The following is a 26,697-nucleotide window of genomic DNA, read 5'->3' as shown; positions in this document are numbered from 1 at the left end:
TTGTTACAATAAATGACCACTTGGGGACATTTGGTTCCCTACGTGGGCCTCTAAGGATATAGAAACTGTGCACGTTCAAGTCAACCCCACTTAAGGAACATTCAGTTCCTTGGCCAATACTAAGGCCGGGAGATGACATTATGAACCAACTAATAAATCAGCTTACGCAAGACCTTGGCTTGACCAGCAACTCAAATTAGAAAGTGTGTCCAGGACTCCCTAAACCACACAGAGAAGTGTTCCCTCATCAATAAGCTTCTTAGGGTGATTAGACACAAAGTGCTCTGTGTTAGAACAGACCAGCTCTATACAGTGCATTCGGAAAGTATTCAGACTCCTTCCTTTTTTCCACAGTTACATTACAGCCTTTTTCTAAAATTAAATAAAAAATGTTTCCTCAATTTACACACAATACCCCATAATGACAAAGCTTAAATCTCGTTTTAGAAATGTTAGCATATGTAACAAAATCAAGCCTTTATGGTAGAGTGGCCAGATGGAAGCAACTCCTCAGTAAAAAGGTACATGGCAGCCCGCTTGGAGTTCACCAAAAGGCACCTAAAGGACTGACCATGAGAAACAAGATTCTTTGGTCTGATGAAACCAAGGTTGAACGCTTGGCTTGAATCCCAAGCGTCATATCTGGAGGAAACCTGGCACCATCCCTACAGTGAAGCATGGTGGTGGCAGCATCATGCTCCGGGGATGTTTTTCAACGGCAGGGACTGGGAGACTAGTCAGGATCGAGGTAAAGATGAACGGAGCAAAGTACAGAGAGATCCTTGAAGAAAACATGCTCTAGAGCACTCAGGACATCAGACTGGGGCCAAGGTTCACCTTCCAACAGGACAAGGACCCTAAGCACACAGCCAAGACAACAAAGGAGCGGCTTCGGGACACGTCTCAATGTCCTTGAGCGGCCCAGCCAGAGCCCGGACTTGAACCCAGTCGAAAATCTCTGGAGAGACCTGAAAATAGCTATGCAGCGATGCTCCACAACCAACCTGACAGAGCTTGAGAGGATCTGCAGAGAAGAAATGGGAGAAACTCCCCAAATACAGGTGTGCGAAGCTTGTAGCGTCCTACCCAAAAATACTTGAGGCTGTAATCGCTGCCAAAGGTGCTTCAACAAAAACGATTTAATTTATTTTAGAATAAGGCTGTAACGTAACAAAATGTGGAAAAAGTCAAAGGGTGTGAATACTTTCTGAACGCACTCTACTGATGAACTGGATGGACAGTGCACTGCAATGTTCTCTCTGGAATGGTACAGCTTCATGACAAGTCATTCTGTTCTTTTAGCAGGCGCCAAATGGCCCCATGAGATGTGCGTGCCCATTTGAGAGTATGCAAGTAAGATGTCCGTGTGTCTGCATGTACTTAATGCATGCTGGTATACATTGGTCTGCTTAAGAAAGCCCTGCACACATTCCTTTAGGTATGCCCTGGGGGAGAAGAGGGGATAACAAGGGAAACACAGCAGCTATTGTATCAGACTCCAGTACAACATGAGTCAGATCTCCAACAGAGCGTCTCACTCGCCGCCGCACCACTCAGCGCATTTATAGACAGGGGAACGACGGAGCAACACATCCCAGAGCATCTGTCCAACCAGAGAAAAAATTATAATAAGCCCTGCCGGACCTACAGCATTGAGTGAGTGAGAGAAGTGCCTTGTGGGCAGAGAGTGGGGATGTCAATTGACTGTAGTTTCCCCCTACAGGCATGGGTGATTGGACAATGTGTCTATTTCTGTGTGTGTGTGAGAGGGTTCTCTATGTTGTGTGTATATATTTGTGCATCCATGTCTGTATGAAGACGTAGGAAGCCCTTCTGTGAGTATTTATGTATACGGTCCATATGTGATAATGTGTAGGTACACTCAGTGTCCCGCTTGTTACACACCCCATTCATGAAAATGGGTCGCTCCTACAGACAGTGAGTCACGTGGCCGTGGCTTGTTATATAAAGCAGACAGGCAGAGGCATTCAGTTACTGTTCAATTGAACGGTAGACCTAAGTGACTTTGAGCACGGTATGATCGTCGGTGCCAGGCGTGCTGGTTCCAGTATCTCAGAAATGGACAGCCTCCTGGGCTTTTCACACATGACAATGTCTAGTGTTTACCGACAATGGTGCAACAAAAAAAATAACATCCGCTGACTGGCAGTCCTGTGGGCGAAAACAGCTTGTTGATGACAGGTTGAAGGAAAATGGCAAGAATCGTGCAAGCTAACAGGTGGGTCACAAACATGCAAATAACGGTGCAGTACAACAGTGATGTACCGAATGGTATCTCGAAACACACAACTCTTCGGTCCTTGTCAAGGATGGGCTAATGCAGCAGACGACACACCGGGTTCCACTCCTATCAGCTAAAACGAAAAAGAAGCGGCTACAGTGGGCACGCGATCACCAACATTGGTCAATTGAGGAGTGGAACAACATTGCCTGGACCAACGAATCTTGGTTCCTGTTGCGTCATGCTGATGGCTGAGAATTTGGTGTAAGCAGCGGGAGTCCATGGCACCATCCAGCCTGGTTTCAACGGTACAGACTGGTAGCGGCGGTGTAATGGTGAGGGGAATGTTTCTGGTACACGTTAGGTCCCTTAATACCAATTGAGTACCGTTCCCATGCTCCGAAGAATTCAGGCTGTTCTGGAGGCAAAGAAGTCTGACCCAGTATTAGTTGGATATACCTAATACACTGGCCACGGAGTGTATGTATGCATGTACAGTTGAAGTCGGAAGTTTACATACACTTAGGTTGGAGTCATTAAAACTAGTTTTTTCAACCACTCCACAAATTTCTTGTTAAACTATAGTTTTGGCAAGTCGGTAAGGACATCTACTTTGTGCATGACACAAGTCATTTCTCCAACAATCGTTTCATTTCACTTATAATTCACTGTATCACTCCAGTGGGTCAAAAGTTTACATACATTAAATTGACTGTGCTTTTAAACAGCTTGGAAAATTCCAGAAAATTATGTCATAGCTTCTGATAGGCTATTTGACATAATTTGAGTCAATTGGAGGTGTACCTGTGGATGTATTTCAAGGCCTACCTTCAAACTCAGTGCCTCTTCACTTGACATCATGGGAAAATCAAAAGAAATCAACCAAGACCCCCACAAGTCTGGTTCATCCTTGGGAGCAATTTCCAAACGCCTGAAAGTACCACGTTCATCTGTACAAACAATAGTACACAAGTATAAACACCATGGGACCACGTAGCTGTCATATCGCTCAGGAAGGAGATGCGTTCTGTCTCCTAGAGATGAACGTACTTTGAGCGAAAAGTGCAACCCCAGAACAACAGCAAAGGACCTTGTGAAGATGCTGGAGGAAACAGGTACAAAAAGTATCTATATCCACAGTAAAACGAGTCCTATATCAACATAACCTGAAAGGCCGCTCAGCAAGGAAGAAGCCACTGCTCCAAAACCACCATAAAAAAGCCAGACTACGGTTTGGGGGGGACAAAGATCGTACGTTTTGGAGAAATGTCCTCTGGTCTGATGAAACAAAAATAGAACTGTTTGGCCAAATTGACCATCATTATGTATGGAGGAAAAGGCTAATTGCCTATAATTTCCACCTGTTGTCTATTCAATTTGCACAACAGCATGTGAAATTTATTGTCAATCAGTGTTGCTTCCTAAGTGGACAGTTTGATTTCACAGAAGTGTGATTGACTTGGAGTTACATTGTGTTGTTTAAGTGTTCCCTTTATTTTTTGGAGCTATGTATGTATGTATGTATGTATGTATGTATGTATTTATTAGGGTTCACTGGTGACCAGTAACCCGGGACTTCCCGACTAAGCTCCTTCGCGTTTCCCGAGAAATATTGATGGGACCAATAATATTTTAAAAATTATGTAGCACTAATGCAAAAATACATGTGCTACTAGCTGCATGCATGAACCGGAAATGTCAACTCTGGCTTCATCCATAGCTTACATTAGACCAGTAATCATAGAGCCTCCCGAGTGGCACAGTGGTCTAAGAGATTCTAGGTTCGAGTCCAGCCTCTGTTGCAGCCGGCCGCGACCGGGAGACCAATGGGGAGGTGCACAATTGGCCCAGCGTCGGCCGGGTTAGGGGAGGGTTTGGCCGGCAGGGATGTCCTTGTCACATCACGCACTAGCAACTCCTGTGGCGGGCTGGGCGCAGTGCATGTTGACACGGTCGCCAGGTGCACAGTGTTTCCTCCGACACATTGGTGCTTCAGGGTTAAGTGGGCATTGTGTCAAGAAGCAGTGCGGCTTGGTTGGGTTGCGTTTCGGAGGACGCACGGCTCTCGACCTTCGCCTCTCCCGAGTCCGTACGGGAGTTGCAGCGATGAAACAAGACTTACTACCAATTGGATACCACGAAATTGGGGAGAAAACGGCATTCATTTTATTTATTTTTTCATAATAAAAAAAGACTAGTCATCACAATGCTAGTAGCCTACCATATTGAGCCTTCTCAATGTAAAGTCTCCAATAGAAAACACCACTTTCTTGCATGACTTCTATAAATTGCATTGCTGACTTCTCAAAGCAGTTACTTACGAAAGGCAATCCCCAGCTTATATTCACAAATCTCCAAACTATCTTTGTGACACTGCTACTCACTCTTAACAAAATGGCTGAATACATTGTGTCCACAAACACGCTCGAGGAAATAGACATTTGCAACATGATTATGTCACAATAACAAAAGCGAATCCATGGGTTTGACTAGTCAGATTCGCAGGTATTTGATCAACTGAATCTCCACTACTAGGCCTAACTGCTTGTCTGTTTGTTAAGCGGAGAATCAAATATGTTCCCTGTGACAAAACCTGCTTAATGTGGTGACTATCATAAAGTAAAAACACAACCTCCTGAAATTCCCCTGATGGCCCCTTTCTCTCCCCTTGCACCTGGCTAACAAGCTGGCTGACATCTTTAAGATAAAACAAATGTAATGTTCACTAGTCTGTAGGCTAATAACCTCATATTTTAGGCCTACATTTAAACTAAGCTACATCAACAAATTGTGTGGACAGACATTTTCAGTTGATTAAATTGTGACAACTACAACAAGAAACCATTAGATTCCTGTCCATATTTTACGCTGATGTTATGTGCTTTTAAATAGCATTTCTGGTTTGAATGGGAATACCGTGATATGGTTGCATTTTCCCAGGAAAGAAAATTGGTTGATTTTCTGGAAAATATTCAACCCTAGTGTATGTGTATGCGTGGATGGAGCTGGAGAACTTTGTGTTGTTTTTTTGCACTCAGCCAGGCAGTATGAGGAGCAGTGATGACTCACTGATGGCTCATCTGGTGAGTTCACAGTGAGGGGGTGGAGAAGAGAGAGCGAGAACATGTGAGACTAAGGCTCCAGCAACAGCCCTTCACTCCACACAGTCTCTTCGGGCTCATGGGTTTGAAAACACGTTGATGAACTACGCATACATGACTCATATCAAAACTAGACTCTTTCTAACTAGCACAACCCAGGTTGGGACAGAGGGAGTCCAACAAGTCATTGTAATGATAAGATCGATGTAATGATCGAGAGCATCCTGACCGACTGCATCACCGCCTGGCATGACAACTGCTCGGCATCTGACCGTAAGGTGCTACAGAGGGCAGAGCGTACGGCGCAGTACATTACTGGGGTCAAGCTTCCTGACATCAAGTTATAATACTATGCCGTGTCAGAGGAAGGCCACAAAAATTGTCAGACGGCAGTCACCCAAGTCATTGACTGTTCAATCTGCTACCGCACAGCAAGCGGTACCGGAGCACCAAGTCTAGGGCCAAAAGGCTCCTTAACAGCTTCTACCCCCAAGCCATGAGACTGCTGAACAATTAATCAAATGGCCACCCGGACTATTTACAATGACCACCCCCCATTTGTATTTACACTGCTGCTACACGCTGTTTATTATCTATGCATAGTCCCTTTTCCCCTACCTACATGTACAAATTACCTCGACTAACCTGTACACCCGCTCATTAACTCAATACCGGTACCCCCTGTATATAGCCTCGGTATTGTCATTTTACTTTTTATAAATTTTTTACTTTAGTTTATTTGGTAAATATTTTCTTCTCTTTTTTGAACTGCATTGTTGGTTTAGGGCTTGTAAGTAAGTATTTCACGGTAAGGTCTACTACACCTGTTGTATTCGGAGCATGTGACAAATAAAGTTTGATTTGAGGATATAATTTCTGCGTTTCCCCCCCCCCAAATAATTGGGGGACTAAAACTAGACAGAAAGCTCTGTGGTTAGGGGTGACAGTGGCGCTAGGTCACTCACATGGTCTCCTCGTCGATGTCGTTCTCCTCTGTGTTGCTCGTTGCCGTGGAGCTGCCCGAGGTGCTGCTACCGTCCAGAGGGTTCACCTCCTCGTCCCCCGTCAGACAGTCCACTTCCAAGTCCCCATCAGACAGCTCCTGACCACAACACAACGTTAGCGCAGCATTTACATAACAGCATTTAGTGCTTAACCCCTGACACAGCTTTTCCTACTCTGCTGTGTTTTATCGTCATCTGATAAAATAGTGCATGCTTAAGGTCCCCGTCAGACAGCTCATGACTATACTTTAACATTAATGCAACATTAGCACAATGTTCAGACAACATGCAGCCTAGAGCTCAGCTGCTGACACAGCAAGCATTTCTCCTCTACTGTGCCCCGTCTCCCTATTGAGACACCTTATGATAATGCATGCTGAGGTCAGCCCTTCAGTAGGACAAGAGACATTTTAGGTGGAAAAAGGGCGGAATGATTAATAAGTGTTTCTGAAATCTAATTTCGTCCAGTGCTATAGACGGGTTGTTTTTACCATGCCATACATTTTAATCTGAGACAAATATTATATGCTTCCTGGATTTTTATGTAACAATGTTTCGACCCCAGTGTTTATGTGAATACAAGGAAGCAGCTTTCACTGGGGATGGGGGGACATCTTTGCCCCCCCCAGTTTTATCATTGGAATGTGATACAAAACGAGGCAACGGTGTGCTTTAGGACCACTATGATCATGTGCTGTGTGCACCATATTGAATCACAAATATGAACCAATACAGGGTGAACCTCTGTGGTCATCATGAATATGTCTGAGTGACTCACATTGGAGTCATCGTGCTGGGTCTTCTCCTCCTCTTCCTCTTTGGTCTCAGTGGCAGTGGTCTGGCAGCCATCCTCAGCCACGGGACCTTTCCCTGAGCGAGAGTCTCTCTCCGAGGTCGAGGGGCCCAGGCGCCGGTCAGGCGGGGACGAGCTGCGAGACTTTTGCCTACGGAACAGCTCAATGGCCAGCCTCTGACAACGTGGAGAATTAATATGCAATGAGTTAACGCAAATCATTTTAGTTTAGATAAATTAGAGATGAATTTGTGGTGATCTAAAACCCACACCTCTTTGAGGTTGTTGATCTGCTGGATGTAGCTGGACTGAGCTGACTCCAGCTGGCTGATGTACCAGTACTGGTCTCTGCACTTCTGGAAGAAGGTGGGCGAACGCACCTGATACCTGTTCAGGAGAGAAAAGTCAACTCAGCAGTCAAAAATGACTTCGATGAAGACACTAAACCCAGAGTTAGAAATGGCATCTTTCTATAAGTATTAGTGGTAACCTGAGGACCAGGGTGTCAGTCTGCATGTTGAGGTAGCCCTCGCTGGCCAACAGGTCCAGTCTGAAGAAGCGATTGTAGCCCCAGCACTCCCCCACCTCAAAGTCTGATGCAAACTCCCTGATGATGTTCTTAGTGGGGTCGCTGGAGACCTGATGGACCATCTCCACACGGTACTCATATCTATAGACACAGAAAATACACACGTTGAAGGGGACATAAATTCAAGTGAAAACTTCAATTCAAAGAAAGAGAATGACAATTTTACAAAAACATACTTTGACGTTTCAGGGAGTCCTGCAGACAGTTCCAAGAAAACGGACAGATAGTTGCCGCGCACCACACCGTTGCCATCCTGAAGGGAAAAACAAACACACAATATAGCTGCAAGCAGCAAGCAGGGGTTCACGCTGGATCGGATTTATCTCTAGAGAAACTGTGCAATGTTCACATTGAGTTGACAGAAAAAAACAAAAAAAACAAAATGGAATTCAAATAATTGAACCGACATCGGTCAATTAGTTGTTAAAAACTAATTTTGGTTAATTGAGCAGCACCAGTTTTCAAAGTTAAATACGTTACACGTCTTCTTCTCCAGAACCAAATGGACCGATTGGTACATAGATTCTATGTACCCATGTCTTCAAACCCTATATTTTCCAGAACTCCAGCTCAAACAATATGGCAGCTATGAGCCAATGAGCTTGCATTAATCTTTTTCCTGTCCAACAGCGCTACGATGTGGCCAAACTGAACCATACTTTACAGCTTAGCTAGACTCATATCCCTGAACATGGGTGCCAAATTTCTTCACTCTGACTCAAACAGATCAAGAGATATAAGCATGTGCCCGTTATAGCATCATCGGGTGGTCGATCTGAATGTGCTTGCATATGTTAGGGACATATGTACCAAGTTGTTACAATAAGATCCTCAGTCTGATTTATATGCATTAATGTGCCAGACCATGCCCACAATAATGTTTATTGGTCAGTAGCGGCCAAGTGTTTTGATATACTAGTGTGTTATTTAGCGTTAAGAGACCTTGGTCCATAAAAGTCATATATCAAGTTTCGTGCAGATCGGTCCTTCGGTGCCAGAGTAGCATATTAAGTTTTATTCACAAAATTGTAAATTGCGGAAATTCCATCATGGCAGACCTTATGGGTTCGAGGCAAATTTCTTCCCTGTGAAGAGACGGATCTACAGTGGGGAGAACAAGTATTTGATACACTGCCGATTTTGCAGGTTTTCCTTCTTACAAAGCATGTAGAGGTCTGTAATTTTTTTATCATAGGTACACTTCAATTGTGAGAGACGGAATCTAAAATCCAGAAAATCACATTGTATGATTTTTAAGTAATTAATTTGCATTTTATTGTATGACATAAGTATTTGAAACATCAGAAAAGCAGAACTTAATATTTGGTACAGAAACCTTTGTTTGCAATTACAGAGATCTTACGTTTCATGTAGTTCTTGACCAGGTTTGCACACACTGCAGCAGGGATTTTGGCCCACTCCTCCATACAGACCTTCTCCAGATCCTTCAGGTTTCGGGGCTGTCGTTGGGCAATACGGACTTTCAGCTCCCTCCAAAGATGTTCTATTGGGTTCAGGTCTGGAGACTGGCTAGGCCACTCCAGGACCTTGAGATGCTTCTTACGGAGCCACTCCTTAGTTGCCCTGGCTGTGTGTTTCCGGTCGTTGTCATGCTGGAAGACCCAGCCACGACCCATCTTCAATGCTCTTACTGAGGGAAGGAGGTTGTTGGCCAAGATCTCGTGATACATGGCCCCATCCATCCTCCCCTCAATACGGTGCAGTCGTCCTGTCCCCTTTGCAGAAAATCATCCCCAAAGAATGATGTTTCCACCTCCATGCTTCACGGTTGGGATGGTGTTCTTGGGGTTGTACTCATCCTTCTTCCTCCCCCAAACACGGCGAGTGGAGTTTAGACCAAAAAGCTCTATTTTTGTCTCATCAGACCACATGACCTTCTCCCATTCCTCTGGTTCATCCAGATGGTCATTGGCAAACTTCAGACGGGCCTGGACATGCGCTGGCTTGAGCAGGGGTACCTTGCGTGTGCTGCAGGATTTTAATCCATGACGGCGTAGTGTGTTACTAATGGTTTTGTTTGAGACTGTGGTCCCAGCTCTCTTCAGGTCACTGACCAGGTCCTGCCGTGTAGTTCTGGGATGATCCCTCACCTTCCTCATGATCATTGATGCCCCACGAGGTGAGATCTTGCATGGAGCCCCAGACCGAGGGTGATTGACCGTCATCTTGAACTTCTTCCATTTTCTAATAATTGCGCCAACAGTTGTTGCCTTCTCACCAAGCTGCTTGCCTATTGTCCTGTAGCCCATCCCAGCCTTGTGCAGGTCTACAATTTTATCCCTGATGTCTTTACACAGCTCTCTGGTCTTGGCCATTGTGGAGAGGTTGGAGTCTGTTTGATTGAGTGTGTGGACAGGTGTCTTTTATACAGGTAACGAGTTCAAACAGGTGCAGTTAACTTCTTGAGAATACAGGGGGTGCTATTTCGCATTAGCATAATTGCCTCTACAGACTAAACTGCCTCTTATTCAATTATTGCTGTTACTATATGCATATAACCATATAGCATTGGATAGAAAACAAGCTATGGTTTCTAAAACCGTTCCAATTGAGTCTCTGAGTCAAACACAGGTCATTTCACAGCACTTTCCCTGAGCCTGAAAAAGATTGCAAGATGTGTATGCTCGCTTCAAAGCTCTGCCTATATATGGTCACGCCACCTATGACCCGAATGACACTTCCTATGGGTGTTTGGAAGACGTCAGAGGAGAAATTTTTTGTTTATCTTGTACTGACGTGAAATAAGACTTATTTCTTTAGCGTGACCGACAACTTCCGGTTTCTGAGATGCGCGTTTTCAGAGGTGGCATTGTCTTTTGTTATGCTGACGTTACGGATGAAAACTAGCTCCGTGTCGAAGTTTGTTTGCTACATGTGACCATATCACCGTAATGTATGTTTTTTCAATATAGTTTAATCAGATTATTAGAATTTTTTCGGGAGTTTTGCCGTGTTCCGTTCTTTGAGTTTTTTAACTTTGGGAATTGACCGTGCCAGTCGACCAGTACCAGGCTAAATGAAGAGGGGAGGTTGCCATTGTGAATGGATTGAACGACTCATCAGGACTAAGGACACCTTGATCAACATTCTGATGAAAGACCAGCAATAGTAAGACCCAATTTACGATGTTATTTCATATATCTGTCGTGCATGTGAACTGGTCGGGCGCGTCCAGCCGGTTCTGGCTGGCCTGGTTATGCTAATTAGCGATACATTTTGTTTTCGCTATAAAACATTTAAAAAATCTGAAATATTGTTTGGATTCACCAGATGTTGGGCTTTCAATGTCTGTACGCTGTGTATTTTTTCTGAAATGTTTTAAGACAAGTAATTAGTTATATAACGTTGGTCTCTGTAATTGTTCTAGCTGCATCAGCACTATATCAGATTGCAGCTGCAATGTAGAACTGTGATTTATACCTGAAAAATGCACATTTAAAAAAAAAAAACTATGCTATACCATAAATATGTTATCAGACTGTCATCTTATAAATTTGTTTGTTGGTTTGTGGCTATCAATATCTTAGTTTAGCCGAATTGGTGATAGCACCTGATGGAGTAAGAAACTGTTGGAGTAAGAAAATGGTGTCTTTTGCTAACGTGTTTAGCTAATAGATTTACATATTTTGTCTTCCCTGTAAAACATTTAAAAAATCTGAAATGGTGGTTTTATTCACAAGATCTGTGTCTTTCATTGGGTGTCTTGGACTTGTGATTTAATGATATTTAGATGCTACTATTTAATTGTGACGCTATGCTAGCGATGCTAATCAGTGTGTGGGGGGGGGGGGGTGCTCCCGGATCCGGGTTAGGTACTCTGTAGAGGTTAATACAGGTAATGAGTGGGGAACAGGAGGGCTTCTTAAAGAAAAACTAACAGGTCTGTGAGAGCCGGAATTCTTACTGGTTGGTAGGTGATCAAATACTTATGTCATGCAATAAAATGCAAATTAATTACTTAAAAATCATACGATGTGATTTTCTGGATTTTTGTTTTAGATTCCGTCTCTCACAGTTGAAGTATACCTTTGATTAAAAAAAATACAGACCTCTACATGCTTTATAAGTAAGAAAACCTGCAAAATCGGCAGTGTATCAAATACTTGTTCTCCCCACTGTATGTTCAAATTGCATGGGAGGGTGTGGCCTTTGGCCCTTTACCATGATGCAAGGGTGCACCCTCCTAGCCCTGACCATTTCACTGGAATTAAAAATGTTTCAGCAAATTGGAAGAAGGAACATAAATATAGCTGCAAGGAGCAATGTTGGGATTCAAGCTGTGGGCACATCGCTCTAGAGGAGCTATGTACTCCTTATCACGCTTGCCAAATACCACAGATAAGATCATGCAATATGCATACTTTGGACAATTTTTTATGATATTGACTACTTTAAACTTTTTCTCCAAAACAGCTAGACTGATCGGTACCAAATGTGGTATATATATCATCTATCTTCAAACACAATATTTTCCAAGACTCTTACTCAAACAATACAGCCGCAATAAGCTTGCATTAATTATTATTTGTCCAACAGCACCCCCATGCGGCCAAACTGAACCATACGTTACAGATTAGCTAGACTCATAGCATGTGTGCCAAATTTCATCACCGAGCCAAACAGATGGAGAGATATAAACATGTGACGTTATAGCTCCAACACAGTCGATCTGAATATGCTTGCATATGTTGAGTCTTGACAGTGTTTTGAACATGTGTACCAAGTTTGGTTACAATACAAGTATTAATGTCTGATTGATATGCATTAATGTGCCAGGCAACACTCACATGAACGTTTATTGGTCAGTAGCACCATGTGGTTGGACATGCTAGTCTGGAAAATATTCAGTTGAGACCTTGGTCCATAGATGCCATGTGAAGGTTAATCCAGATTAAACCAGTGGTCCCGGAGGATATGTGATTTCAGTGTTTTTCACAAAATTCAAAATGCCGTAAAATCCTTTATGGGTCTTTTTGGGTCCTTGGGGGAAATTTGTTCCTTGTGAGAAGAGCGACCTATGCACTGAATTTCAGGACCCTGGGTTATATGGGGTGAGGAGCATGACCTTTCAGAGTATGCAATTTCAAGCGCCTGTTATAGCGCCACCTTGTGGCCAATTGGCATTTATCATGATGTCAAATTGCACCCTCTTCTGCCTTACCATCTCACAGGAATGTGCATGTTACATTTTCCTTGTAAGAAGAACCGGTATAAAAATAATAAACCAGAAGAAACCAGCTTCGCTGCTTGAACCCGTACGCCAAGAAATACAACAGGGGTTCACCAGGTTCGCTGCTTGAACCCCTAATTATGATCAAAATTAAACCAGAGTTTTTCACAATCCAATAGTCACCACTTAGTTGTGAAAAAGGTGACATATCAAATCTAGTAGTTAGAGTAAGATACAATGAACATACAAGATCATTAGTAGTTTAGTAGCAGTTACTACTAAGTATTAGAGAACAAACAATTGTTGGTGTCTACTCACTGGATAAACCTTGAGTCTCCAGCAGATGCCAGATATCTGGAGTGGGGGGCTATAGACGGGATCTGCCCTCTGTCTCAGGGTGCTGTAAGGACAACACAACACACAGGCAGAAAAACAAATCAGATAAGAGCAACCCATTCATTAAAAAACACAATTTCAACTTCTTCTTGGTGAAGTGTCACAACGAGAGAGAAATTGCTCATGGGCCGACATGTCCCTGGTTGACTTAATTAGCTGCTAGAACATAAGCACTTAATCAGAGCCTTGGACCTGGCAACCCAAAATAAAGTATGAGCAACCCAATGGGGTTCTTTGTACTATTTTCCAAGAAACGGAAGCTAAAATATGTTTGTTTGTTGTTCAAAGACTGTCGATTTCTATTCCTTGGGCATACACAAGCTCATATCCAAACATTTTCAAGACTACCTGAAGTTGGCCAGAACAAAAGTGCTTGAGTCATAGGCAGGAACCAGCTCACTGTGGAGAGAGAGTTTTTCTGTAATTACACTTCTCAATGTCATGAAATATCCATTAAAAGCATAACAATATCTTGCTGCATTATGAATAAACCAAATGGAAATGTATATCTAACAATACAAAAACTGAACATCTATATCTAAAAGTGGATCCTCCTTTCTCTGACGACATTTAGAAAAAAAACAGCTACAAAAGTCTAAAAAGAGGGTGTGGAGCATTTTTTCTCTCAAATCAAGCTCTCTAGTCACTGGATCTGTGGTTTAGTACAGTACCGAGGGAGGTGTGCAGGTACAGTATAATGGGTTTAGTGAAATAGGTTTAGTTAGTATGTTACCTGGTGAAGTCTGGGGGGACTGGAGTGGTGACAAAGGACTGCATGGGCTTGCGGTGAACCTGCTGGAACATCAGCAGGATCTCTGGGCTCTTGGAGATCAACTCGCTCTTACTGCAGGAGCGCAGCTGTAGGACAGAGAACCACACACAATTGAAGAGCTTTGCAGAGAAACACCTGACCACCACTCCCCCTTCACCCCCACTCTTAACGTATCTCATTTCACTGGAGGCATGACGCACTCATGGTAAAGTTTGACAGGCGATGAAAAAGCCAAGGTTGTGACTTCAGAGAGGTGAATTCATAAGAAAACACCTGTGTGAAGGTTTGAGAACAGCTGGTTGTTTTTCCTCAAATGACTATGCAAAAAGCATTAAAAGACCCTAAGAAAAGTCCTGAAAGATTTACATGGCAGAATGTGTGAACTGTGTGACTAACAGTTGAAGCCAGGACACCCATTCTCTCAGGGCACTGGTGACCATTGAATTTAGGCCCTTTTGAAATACAGAAATCTCTGGACTGTGAAATGGGCAGGATCATCAAGCTCTTGTCAATCGTTGACTCATCTCACCATAAAATTTGTGTTTTTCATAAGTTTCAAATCAGGGCGAACGCACCTGGTTTCTTAAAGTTTCAAATCAGTTCGCTCAGAAAACAAAAAGTGAATCTCAGTAGTCTGAAGTTGCTTCCTATCCTTTTCTCCCTTTCTTTATGTGCACTGATGTGAAAGAACTGGACAGGTGAAAGCACATCGTGGTCATGAACATCACTGCTTTGACCATCCTGTCTGTTCAGGGCAAGTGCAGATAAAGAGGATATGAAAAGACAGAACGCCTCTAGAAAATTGGTGGCTCAGTGCCTCCTCTCGCTCAGCTTCCTGCTACCCAGAGTAGAGGTCGACCGATTATGATTTTTCAACGCCGATACCGATTATTGGAGGACCAAAAAAAGCCGGTACCGATTAATCGGCCAATTTTTAAAAATGTATTTATTTACTTGTAATAATGACAATTACAACAATACTGAATTAACACTTTTAGTTTATTAACTTAATATAATACATCAATAAAATCAATTTAGCCTCAAATAAATAATCAAACATGTTCAATTTGGTTTAAATAATGCAAAAACAAAGTGTTGGAGAAGAAAGTAAAAATGCAATATGTGCCATGTAAAAAAAGCTAACATTTAAGTTCCTTGCTCAGAACATATGAAAGCTGGTGGTTCCTTTTAACATGAGTCTTCAATATTCCCAGGTAAGAAGTTTTAGGTTGTAGTTATTATAGGACTATTTCTCTCTATACCAATTGTATTTCATATACCTTTGACTATTGGATGTTCTTATAGGCACTTTAGTATTGCCAGTGTAACAGTATAGCTTCCGTCCCTCTCCTCGCCCCTACCTGGGATCGAACTAGGAACACATCGACAACAGCTACCCTCGAAACATCGTTACGCATAGCTCCACAAAAGACGCGGCCCTTGTAGAGCAAGGTGAACAACTACTTCAAGGTCTCAGAGCGAGTGACGTCACCGATTGAAATGCTATTAGCGCGCACCCCGCTAACTAGCTCCGGAGTTGATAGGCTTGAAGTCATAAACAGCTCAATGCTTGAAGCACAGCGGAGAGCTGCTGGCAAATGCACGAAAGTGCTGTTTGAATGAATGCTTACGAGCCTGCTGCTGCCTACCACCGCTGAGTCAGACTGCTCTATCAAATATCAAATCATATAGTTAATTATAACATAATAACACAGAAATACGAGCCTTAGGTCATTAATTAGGCCAAATCCAGAAACGATCATTTCGAAAACGTTTATTCTTTCAGTGAAATACAGAACCGTTCCGTATTTTATCTAACGGGTGGCATCCATAAGTCTAAATATTCCTGTTACATTGCACAACCTTCAATGTTAGGTCATAATTACGTAAAATTCTGGCAAATTAGTTCGAAACGAGCCAGGCGGCCCAAACTGTTGCATATACCCTGACTCTGCGTGCAATGAACGCAAGAGAAGTGACACAATTTCCCTATTTTAATATTGCCTGCTAACCTGGATTATTTTAACTAAATATGCAGGTTTAATAAAATATACTTCTGTGTATTGATTTTAAGAAAGCCATTGATGTTTATGGTTAGGTACATTCGTGCAACGATTGTGCTTTTTTCGCAAATGCGCTTTTGTTAAATCATCCCCCGTTTGGCGAAGTTGGCTGTCTTTGTTAGGAATAAATAGTCTTCACACAGTTCTCAACGAGCCAGACGGCCCAAACTGCTGCATATACCCCGACTCTGTTGCACAGAACGCAAGAGAAGTGACACAATTTCCCTAGTTAAAAGAAATTCATGTTTGCAGGCAATATTAACTAAATATGCAGGTTTAAAAATATATACTTGTGTATTGATTTTAAGAAATGCGTTGATATTTATGGTTAGGTACACATTGGTGCAACTACAGTGCTTTTTTCGCAAGTGCGCTTGTTAAATCACCCGTTTGGCGAAGTAGGCTATGATTCAATGACAAATTAACAGGCACCGCATCGATTATATGCAACGCAGGACAAGCTAGATAAACTAGTAATATCATCAACCATGTGTAGTTAACTAGTGATTATGTTAAGATTGATTGTTTTTTAAATAAAATATGTTTAATGCTAGCTAGCACCTTACCTTGGTTCCTTGCTGCACTCGCATAAGAGGTATCCAGCCTGCTACGCAGTCTCCTCGTGGAGTGCAATGTAATCTTCCATGATCGGTGTCCAAAAATGCCAATTACCGATTGTTATGAAAACTTGAAAAATCGGCCCTAATTAAATCGGACATTCAGATTAATCGGTCGACCTCTAACCCAGAGTGCTGTGCGGTGTGGCGTGCCAGACTGCCACCAAAAACACTCACTTCCCACTCTCCTCCTAAACACCTGCCTCCACAAACCACAAGACAACAGTTTGTCCTGCAAGAAACACACCCTCTCAAGGTACAACACATTCCAATCCACTTGTAGTGCTACCTACGGCGTTCCTGGTGTTAAATCTTTTTTTTAAATGGTACACTGTATACTGGTATAGTACAAGTCCACATACCTGATGTTCCACCTCCTGCAGGAGAGACTCCAGTAGCTCAGTCTCTTGGGTGAGGGAGGTCTTCTGACCTGTTGTGAGAACATTTTCATATACAAATAATATTTTAGTGACATAGAAGGGCATTACAGTGACAAGAGAGAAACACGAATGGTGTCATGAAACTTGCGTACCCATGAGGGTGATGAGTTTGTTTTTGAGCTGGTTGTCGAGACGGGCAATCATCATCTCTACTGCATTACGTATCTCTCGCACTCGCTCGTCTTTGGCCCCTCGCACTGCTTCCACGTTCCTCTCCTGAGAGAACCAGAAAACATATGTTGAATTAAGGCAGACGGTTTCGGCGTTGTAATGTATTTTGGTAGAACGGTAACTTCATCTGTCATCACAGAGGGATAGAGTAGAGTAGGCATCCCATCACAACAGAGGCAAATTAGCTGTAGTGCCCTTGTGCCATTTAGTGGCAAAATTCAGCAGTGTGCAGTAGTGATATTGATACTATTTTCTCATGTGTGCTTCTAACCAAGCTAAAAAGAAAAAAGAAACAGTGCCCCTCACCACCTCCTGCACCAGGCTGATGAGCTCCATGAGGCGGCGGCGGAGCTTGGCCACCTCCTCGTTCACCTTGGACACGTGCTGCTCGTAGATCTCAGCCAGAGGCTTGAAGGTGTGGCCGCCATGCTTGGGGAAGGAAAAGGGGTGAAGATCAAAATACAGGAATGGACTGACTGAGCACTTGTTTTATTATACCAAAGGGATATGGGGCTTGACTGAGAATACTCCTCTGTGGGCCACTTACCATGCCTCCCCACAGAGCACACTGGTGGCAGATGCACTTCTTACAGGTCCAGCAGAACACACTGAGTTTCTCATGGTGGTTCTCACACCTGTAGACAAACCATAGACAACTGACACATCCAGTCCCTCTGGAATCTCTTTTCAACACATTTTTTTGTCACATTAAGCAGGTTACCATCCAACCTTTTTATGCGAGTAAAGTACATGTCGGACAAAAAAAAGTCACGACAGGCCTGATGGAAATTCAAATTTGTCGGTAAACTTTCCAAATGTCGAACAAAACAAAATATGCTTGACAATGTGGGCAATTCTTTTGCTGGTGAAATAGATTATGCAACAAGTGCTTCATTCTATAGCTAGAGGACTCCTGATATCTCCAGGAGTGATAAGTAAAATGTTTGTCTTTATCTGTTGTCTAGTACTCTCTTTTTGCTAGCTAGGGCATCTGTTTTAAGTGCTGCCTGTCTCCGCAGTAGCCTACTTGGTGTGTGAACTGCGACTGGTCAAAACTTGCTTTTGTTGACACATCTAAGGGGCATGGCAAATTGTGACTTGTTTTGGTAATCAGTGGTTGTATTGGAGGGAGAGTGGTTTCTCCTCTCCTAGGCAATCAGTGTTAGTACTTCAGTCTCCCCTGTTTTCTCAACGGCAGCTGTAAGCGGCAGTCGTGTCAGTCTGGTCGCCGAAACAAAGACTGCTCTGCCGAGGTGTTCGGGGAAGGCTCTACACCACTCTCTCGCTTGAGAATCTTACCAAGTTATTTTCTGCTGATCTCATTTAGCTCTTTTGTAGCTTTGACAACTATGCGTGTTTTCTATTCCATGTTCGCTCCTCTCCCTGTAGGCTTTACAGACCCCCCCCCCCCCCACTTGGCTTCAACCCTTCTAATATAGTGTACCCTACGTGCACAACCCAGGTGGAATTCCGGGTCCCTGGCAACGTTTGGAACTGCCAATCTGCGGTCAAGAGCGCCAAATTCATCTCACCCTATGCTGCCCTTCAGTCCCTTGACTTTTTGGTCCTGACGGAGACATGGTTCACCCCAGAGAACACTGCTACTCTAGCTGCTCTCTTCATCTGACTACGTTTTTTCTCATAGTCCAAGAGCATCTGGTAGTAGCATAGGGGTATTAATTTCCCCTAACTGGAGATGATCTTTGCCCCTCCTGTCCATCTCCTCATTTGAATGCCATGCTGTCACTTGTCCACTCAAGCTTAACATTATTGTTGTCATCTATCGCCCACCAAGTGCCCTTGGAGAGTTCCTCAATGAGCTTGACACCTTGATAAGCTAATTTCCTGACGATGGCTCACTGCTCTTAGTACTTGGCAACTTCAACCTCCCAATGTATGCCTTTAATTCACTTCTTTCCAACACTCTCTTTCCCCTCCTTGCCTTTTCACCTCAACCTTTTCCAATCCCTTCCAACTCACAAGGCAGGCAATTTGCTTGACCTCATCTTTACTAGTGTCTGTTAGCCTACTAATCTTACTACAACTCCCTCCCCAGGTCTCTGATCACTACTTTGTTTCCTTCACTGTCTCCCTTTCCTAGTCACTCAGCCTCTTCGACCCTACCCTCCTCCCTTTCCACATCTTATGACTCGCACTGGAAAACTAAACTTTCGGAGGACCTATCATCCTTTCACTCTCTCCTCTCTACCTTCTCTTGCTCTGCATCTGTTGCTAAAGCCACTATCACTCTAAATTTCAAGCTTCTTCCTTTAACCCCAGGAAACTCTTTTCCACCTTCTCGTCACTCCTTAAATCCTACACCCCTCCCTCCCTGTGGATGACTATCAACCACTTTGAAAAAGTTGACGACATCCGCTCCTCAATCACAGCCTATTGAGTCCACTGGTCCCACTCACACAGAACTACCCTACGCCTTCACCTCCTTCTCCCCAGATGAAATATTGTGACTGAGGTCTGGCCACCCGACAACCTGCCAGCTTGACCCTATCCCCTCCTACAGACCATCTCTGGAAACCTAATTCCATTCATAATTTCCCTCATCCCTGACCACTGGCTGTCCCCTCTGACTTTAAAATGACCAGAATGCTCCCCTCCTCAAAAAACCAACACTCAGGTCGTGACGCAAAAAATTATGGACTGTATCCCTTTTTGAAAACACTTGTGTGCTGCCTCTGATCAACTCTTATCTCTCTCAGAATGCTCTTCTTGACGTTGGGCCAGTAACCGAAAGGTTGCTAGATCGAATCCCCAAGCTGACAAGGTAAAAATCTGTCATTCTACCCCTGAACAAGGCAGTTATCCTACTGTTCCTAGGCCTTCGTTGTAAATAAGAATTTGTTCTTAACTGACTTGCCTAGTAAAATAAAAAGTCAGGCTTCATGATGGGTCACTCAACCGAGACTGATCCTCTGCGTGGAGGCTCTCCGCACTGCCAAAGCGGACTCTGTTCTCATCCTCCTAAATCTATTCACTGCCTTTGACACCGTGAACCATCAGATCCTCCTCTCCACCCTCTCAGGGCTGGACGTCTCCAGCGCTGCACACCCTTGGATTGCATCGTGCCTGGCAGGCTGCTCCAACCAGGAAACGTGGAGAGGATCTGTGTCTGCACCACATATTCTCACTACTGGTGTCCCCCAGTGGTCGGTTCTAGGCCCTCTTCTCTCTATACACCAAGTCACTCTGCTCTGTCATATCCTCACATTGTGTCTTCTATCATTGCTATGCGGATGACAACTACTTTCCTCCTTCCCCTCTTCTGACACCCAGGTAACGAGACGCATCTCTGCGTGCCTGACAGATATCTCCGATTGGATGTCAGCCCACCACCTCAAGCTTGAAAAGACTGAGCTGCTCTTCCTCCCGAGGAAGGCCTGCCCGCTCAAAGACCAATCCATCATAGTTGACCTCTCCACAGTGTCGCCCTCCCAGAGTGCTAAGAACCATGGCATGACCCTGGACAACACCCTGCTGTTCTCTGCAAACATCAAAGCAGTACCACGCTCCTGCAAGTTCAAGCTCTACAACCTTACCTCAGTCAGTCCTATTCCAGGCACTTGTCATCTCCAGTCTGGACTACTGCAACTGGCTGTTGGCTGGGCTCCCCGCTTGTGCCATCAAAACCTTGCAACTTATCCAGAACGCTGCAGCCCGCCTTGTTTTCAACCTTCCCAAGTTCTCCCATGTCACCCAGCTCCTCCACACACTCCATTGGCTTCCAGTCGATGGTCGCATCCACTACAAGACCATAGTGTCTGCCTACGGCGCAACAAGAGGAACTGCCCCTCCCTATCTTCAGACTATGCTCAAACCCTACACCTCAACCCGAGGACTCAGTTATGTCACCTCTGGTCTCTTGGCCCTCCCATCCCCACAGGAAGGCAGCTCCCGCTCTGCCGAGTCCAAGCTCTTCTCTGTTCTGGCACACCAATGATGGAGCCAGCTTCCCCCTGAAGCTAGGATAGCAGAGTCCCTGCCCATCTTCTGAAAACACCAGAAAACCCTACCTCTACAAAAAGTATCTTATACGACTAAGTGCTTTTTTGTGCACTGCGTCATGACACACTTTTTATCCGGAACAAGTTTGTTTGAATGGAACACAACTCGTGGGAAAACATTTTTTATGCCGATTTTAGAATATTCACATGAAAATCTGTTGCAAATTGGATGGAAACCTAGAGCCAAACAACAAGCCATTTATAAACTCAGCCCACTTTACAATGTGCTGGGCCTTTCACATTTCCAAGCTGAAAGGACACATTGTTCTAGGTTTCTTTTGCCTCATACTGCATTTAGTTTAATGGAGCCCAGGTTGTGTTAGGTCTTCAATTCTAACAGAAATATAGGGTATGGATAGAAAGGGGGAGCGAGGGTAGAGAGAAAGAAAGCTGTGGTATTGAGGGGAGCGAGGGATGGAAAGGAGGGATGCTGGGGCTCACTTGTCCTTGTCGTTCTCCTCATGTTTGGAGAGATTGCAGAGCTGCAGGGTGTCCAGCTGCTGGGTAACCTCTTCAGCCCAGCGGCAGTTCACCAACTCCCGCAGCTGCAGTGGTGCCCTGGAGAGACAGACAGACACACAATGTCATACACAGATACATACATGATCGGTCTTGAAAAATAATGTCCCCTAAATGTTGGCTACAGCCTAAGTCTATCCAAAACCATCTAAATCCAACAATTTGGACAAAGGAACAGTTACATACAGATCTCCAAGTTCAGTATTCCTTAAGATTTCTTTAAAAACATTTATTTAGCATCATTAATTGATACTGGCACTAGATCAGTCCTCACTGTGAATTTTGGGGAAAATCTATACTTTATTCCCTCGATTTACTCTGAATTCTAAAAAGGTTGTTCTGGAAAATAATCAGTAACCCCCGCAGCATTTAGCCTAGTGGTTAGAGCTTTGGGCCAGTAACTGAAAGGTCGCTGTTTCGAATCCCGAGCAAGCAAGGTCGAAGAATCTGCCGTTCTGCCCTTGAGCAAGGCAGCTAACCCCCAACAACAATTTCTCCCCAGGCACCGAATAACATGGATGTCAATTAAGGCATCCCCCGTACCCCTCTGATTCAGAGAGGGTTGGGTTAAATGCGGAAGACACATTTCGGTTGAGCAACTGACTAGGTGTCCCCCCCTTTCCCTTGTCCCTGCCAGGAATACTAAGTACTGTGTTCAAACACAGAAGGGCTTACCGACAGTGTGGGCATTGGGCTCTCTGCTCAGTCAACCAGCGCTGTCAATAGAAGAGGTTACATGTCAGCATTGCAGATGAGGTTGTAACACTGTATAGATGTATAGGTTTTTACAGGATGCCTAACACCCATGACTGCCTCGATTTCCTATATTTGTAGCCTGACACTTCAAAGTAAACACTGTAATGAGAATTGTTCTATACATTAAAATCATAGTAAAATGACAGTGGAATATTGGTTTTCCCTTAAACAATAAAAATAGGTTATTAAAGCTTTTGCTTAATTCACTAATGCTGTCAGTTTTAAGTATGATTGTTCAGACTGAGGCCTTTTAAGGCCTGTAGATTTTCCCCTCACATCCCAGCTGTGAAGTGTTACGCTAACAAGCTAGTCTCGTTGCCCGTGGCGACATGTCACTCACCCGTATGCAGCTGAAGCAGCAGAGTTTGGAGCAGTGGGGGCAGAGCCGAGCATCCCGCAGCTTCTCCATACAGATGAAACAGCGGAACACCTCCGCAATACTCTGTGTGGCAAGATAGAAGTCTTAAACATTATCAAAGCAAGACTGGAACCATTATACACTTGGACAGGAATAAGTAGGCTCAAATGTGGTGTATGATACATTACATTAATAAAGGCCTAACTTTAAATATTTTCTGTATATTTAGAAACAGTCAACTGGCAGGTGTCTTCACTGACATTTTCAACATGTCCCTGATTGAGTCTCTAATACCAACATGTTTCAAGCAGACCACCATAGTCCCTGTACCCAAGAACACGAAGGCAACCTGCCTAAATGACTACAGACCCGTAGTACTCACATCCGTAGCCCTGAAGTGCTTTGAAAGGATGGTAATGGCTCACATCAACACCATTATCCCAGAAACCCTAGACCCACTCCAATTTGCATAACACCCAAACAGATCCACAGACGATGCAATCTCTATTGCACTCCACACTGCCCTTTCTCACCTGGACAAAAGAAACACCTATGTGAGAATGCTGTTCATTGACTACAGCTCAGCGTTCAACACCATAGTACCCTCAAAGCTCATCACTAAGCTAAGGATCCTGGGACTAAACACCTCCCTCTACAGCTGGATCCTGGACCACCTGACGGGCCGCCCCCAGGTGGTGAGGGTAGGTAGCAACACATTGCCACGCTGATCCTCAACACTGGAGCCCCTCAGGTGCGTGCTCAGTCCCCTCCTGTACTCCCTGTTCACCCACAACTGCATGGCCAGGCACAACTTCAACACCATCATTAAGTTTGCCAACGACACAACAGTGGTAGGCCAGATCACCGACAAAGATGCGACAGCCTATAGGGAGGATGTCAGAGACCTGGCCGGGTGGTGCCGGAATAACAACCTATCCCTCAACGTAACAAAGAGTAAGGAGAGGATTGTGGACTACAGGAAAAGGAGGACCGAGAACAGCCTAATTCTCATTGACGGGGCTGTAGTGGAGCAGGTTGAGAGCTTCAAGTTCCTCGGTGTCCACATCAACAACAAACTAGAATGGTCCAAACACACCAAGACAGTCGTGAAGAGGGCACGACAAAGCCTATTCCCACTCAGGAAACTAAAAAGATTTGGCATGGGTCCTCAGATCCTCAAAAGGTTCTACAGCTGCACCATCGAGAGCATCCTGACTGGTTGCATCACTGCCTGGTACGGCAACTGCTCGGCCTCCGACCGCAAGGCACTACAGAGGGTAGTGCGTACGTACATCTGCCATCCAGGACCTCTACACCAGGCAGTGTCAGAGGAAGGCCCTAAAAATTGTCAAAGACCCCAACCACCCCAGTCATAGACTGTTCTCTCTACTACCGCATAGCAAGCGGTACCGGAGAGCCAAGTTTAGGACAAAAAGGCTTCTCAACAATTTTTATCCCCAAGCCATAAGACTCCTGAACAGGTAATCAAATGGCTACCCGGACTATTTGCATTGTGTGCCCCCCCCCAACCCCTCTTTTACGCTGCTGCTACTCTCTGTTTATCATATATGCATAGTCACTTTAACCATATCTACATGTACATACTACCTCAATCAGCCCGACTAACCGGTGTCTGTTTATAGCCTCGCTACTGTTATTTTTATTTCTTTACTTACCTATTGTTCACCTAATACCTTTTTTTTGTTTTTTGAAATTGCACTGTTGGTTAGAGCCTGTAAGTAAGCATTTCACTGTTAGGTCTACACCTGTTGTAGTCGGCGCACGTGACAAATAAACTTTGATTTGAGCACAATGAGCACAGGGGGGCTCAGTCATAGACAAGGAAGCAAGAATCAATTCTCATTTGGTACAGTTGGTGCACAATCCGATGTAAATTACTGCCTGGTGGGGTGAGCTATATTTGGAACCCATATCCCAGTCTAATGCCAACGTTGGCTGAGAGCAAAATCTCTAGTCTAGTGATATGTCCTGAGCTCAGGAGTGCTTGCATCCATCCATCCATCAGTTTAGGGGATTTTCTAGTTAGAGAAGCATGTCAAGTTGTTCACTCAAATGTCATAGAGATAGGTCTTTATATAAAAGCTACAGTGGGGTAACCAGTGACATACATGTGCATTTATACTGATGTGTAAAATGTAAACACACCTCAACACTTTGTTCATCCATCTCAGACAGTTTGCTTTTCTTCAAAAGGAGGAAATTGGGTGAAATCTCAATCCAATACCTATTTTCACGGAGAGAAAGAAAACAGTGGTGTCAAACGAAAACGTAGATAAAGGTCCAGTCAAAAATAGTGATTTCTTGTCATTTCCAACGCATGAAGGAATTAGTTCACGATATCAAGCTAATATTATAGTTCAATAACTTCTAACGGACAATTGATTTTGGTTCTGTGTGACAGGTTAGCTAACGTTAACTAGCAAGGTGAGGTGGTCTCTTTGCTAACTAACACTGCGGTTTCCAGAACGACTATATGAATTACAAATTGGCATGGTGTTAAACAACATAGCTGACTAGCAACATAAACAAAAAAGAAAACCAAGGAAGGTGTGCGTGATGAGGGCGAATTCAAATGTATAACTAACGTTAACAAATAACGTTAGCTGATTATGATAGCTAGTTAACGTTAGTTAGCTGGTTACCTTACCTTCTCAGATGCCAGCTGGCATTGATAACATCTCTGATAATACACGCAGATGTTCCACTATTATTTTGGATATGTGAAAATTGGTAGCGTCAACTAGCCTGATTCCTAACATCTACTGTATAATAAACGAGTTAGCCTTAAGCATCGAGCTAACATGGCCCATCACTAGCTAGCAGCCCAATTGACAGACAACTAAATTGCCTCCACTGTAAATATCAAATGCATACAGTAGACAGGCTTCATTCAATGATACGCTTGCTCGCAAAACTACCATAGTTTTTGCAACCCGTGGCTACATTTGTTTTTCTTCCATGATGCAGGCTATAATCTGCTGCAGCTACATATCATATCACCATTGGAGACCATTTCTATGTTTATCGCGAGCTCTTCAGAGATTGCTTCAACCAATGTAAAACAGCTGAAGCGGTGGAAGGTGGGACTTTTCTCACAATTATCCAATGAGCAATGGCCCGTATAAATATGAGAAGGGTAAATCGACACACCCATACATGTTATAAAAGCAATCGCTACAAGAAAGTGGGAAAACAAACAGTAACAAAATAATATGAAATCATATTCTCCCAATGCATTCCTTCCTTCTAAACTCAGCAAAAAAAGAAACGTCCCTTTTTCAGGACCGTGTCTTTCAAATATCATTCGTAAAAATCCAAATAACTTCACAGATCTTCATTGTAAAGGGTTTAAACACTGTTTCCCATGCTTGTTCAATGACCTATAAACAATTAATGAACATGTACCTGTGGAACGGTAGGCAATTAAGGTCACAGTTATGAAACTTAGGACACTAAAGAGGCCTTTCTCCTGACTCTGAAAAACACCAAAAGAAAGATGCCCAGAGTCCCTGTTCATCTGCGTGAACATGCCTTAGGCATGCTGCAAGGAGTCATGAGGACTGCAGATGTGGCCAGGGCAATACATTGCAATGTCCGTACACGCCTATGACAGCGTTACAGGGAGACAGGACGGACAGCTGATTG

General features: G+C 43.8%; 1 protein-coding gene across 1 annotated transcript in view; it reads right to left on the bottom strand.

Moving 5' to 3' along the window:
* Positions 1 to 26,100, bottom strand: part of LOC129868363 (E3 ubiquitin-protein ligase TRIM37-like) — a 33,830-nt gene extending 7,730 nt beyond the window's left edge. Inside the window, exons 1-17 of the mRNA XM_055942292.1 lie at positions 25,700 to 26,100; positions 25,198 to 25,276; positions 23,014 to 23,115; positions 22,593 to 22,633; positions 21,840 to 21,956; positions 17,927 to 18,014; positions 17,686 to 17,808; positions 17,301 to 17,424; positions 17,131 to 17,198; positions 14,050 to 14,174; positions 13,665 to 13,715; positions 13,239 to 13,320; positions 7,906 to 7,982; positions 7,631 to 7,810; positions 7,413 to 7,527; positions 7,126 to 7,317; positions 6,309 to 6,445 (exon numbers count right to left, since the gene is read on the bottom strand). Coding sequence (XP_055798267.1) covers positions 6,309 to 6,445; positions 7,126 to 7,317; positions 7,413 to 7,527; positions 7,631 to 7,810; positions 7,906 to 7,982; positions 13,239 to 13,320; positions 13,665 to 13,715; positions 14,050 to 14,174; positions 17,131 to 17,198; positions 17,301 to 17,424; positions 17,686 to 17,808; positions 17,927 to 18,014; positions 21,840 to 21,956; positions 22,593 to 22,633; positions 23,014 to 23,115; positions 25,198 to 25,218 — 1,643 coding nt within the window. The 5' untranslated portion in view covers positions 25,219 to 25,276; positions 25,700 to 26,100. The remainder of the gene's footprint in view (positions 1 to 6,308; positions 6,446 to 7,125; positions 7,318 to 7,412; positions 7,528 to 7,630; positions 7,811 to 7,905; positions 7,983 to 13,238; positions 13,321 to 13,664; positions 13,716 to 14,049; positions 14,175 to 17,130; positions 17,199 to 17,300; positions 17,425 to 17,685; positions 17,809 to 17,926; positions 18,015 to 21,839; positions 21,957 to 22,592; positions 22,634 to 23,013; positions 23,116 to 25,197; positions 25,277 to 25,699) is intronic.
* Positions 26,101 to 26,697: the final 597 nt, after the last annotated feature.

Source organism: Salvelinus fontinalis, chromosome 13, assembly GCF_029448725.1.
Source record: "Salvelinus fontinalis isolate EN_2023a chromosome 13, ASM2944872v1, whole genome shotgun sequence".
Taxonomy (NCBI): Eukaryota; Metazoa; Chordata; class Actinopteri; order Salmoniformes; family Salmonidae; genus Salvelinus; species Salvelinus fontinalis.
Note: the sequence above shows the minus strand (reverse complement) of the source record. Positions and strands in the feature narration are given on the sequence as shown.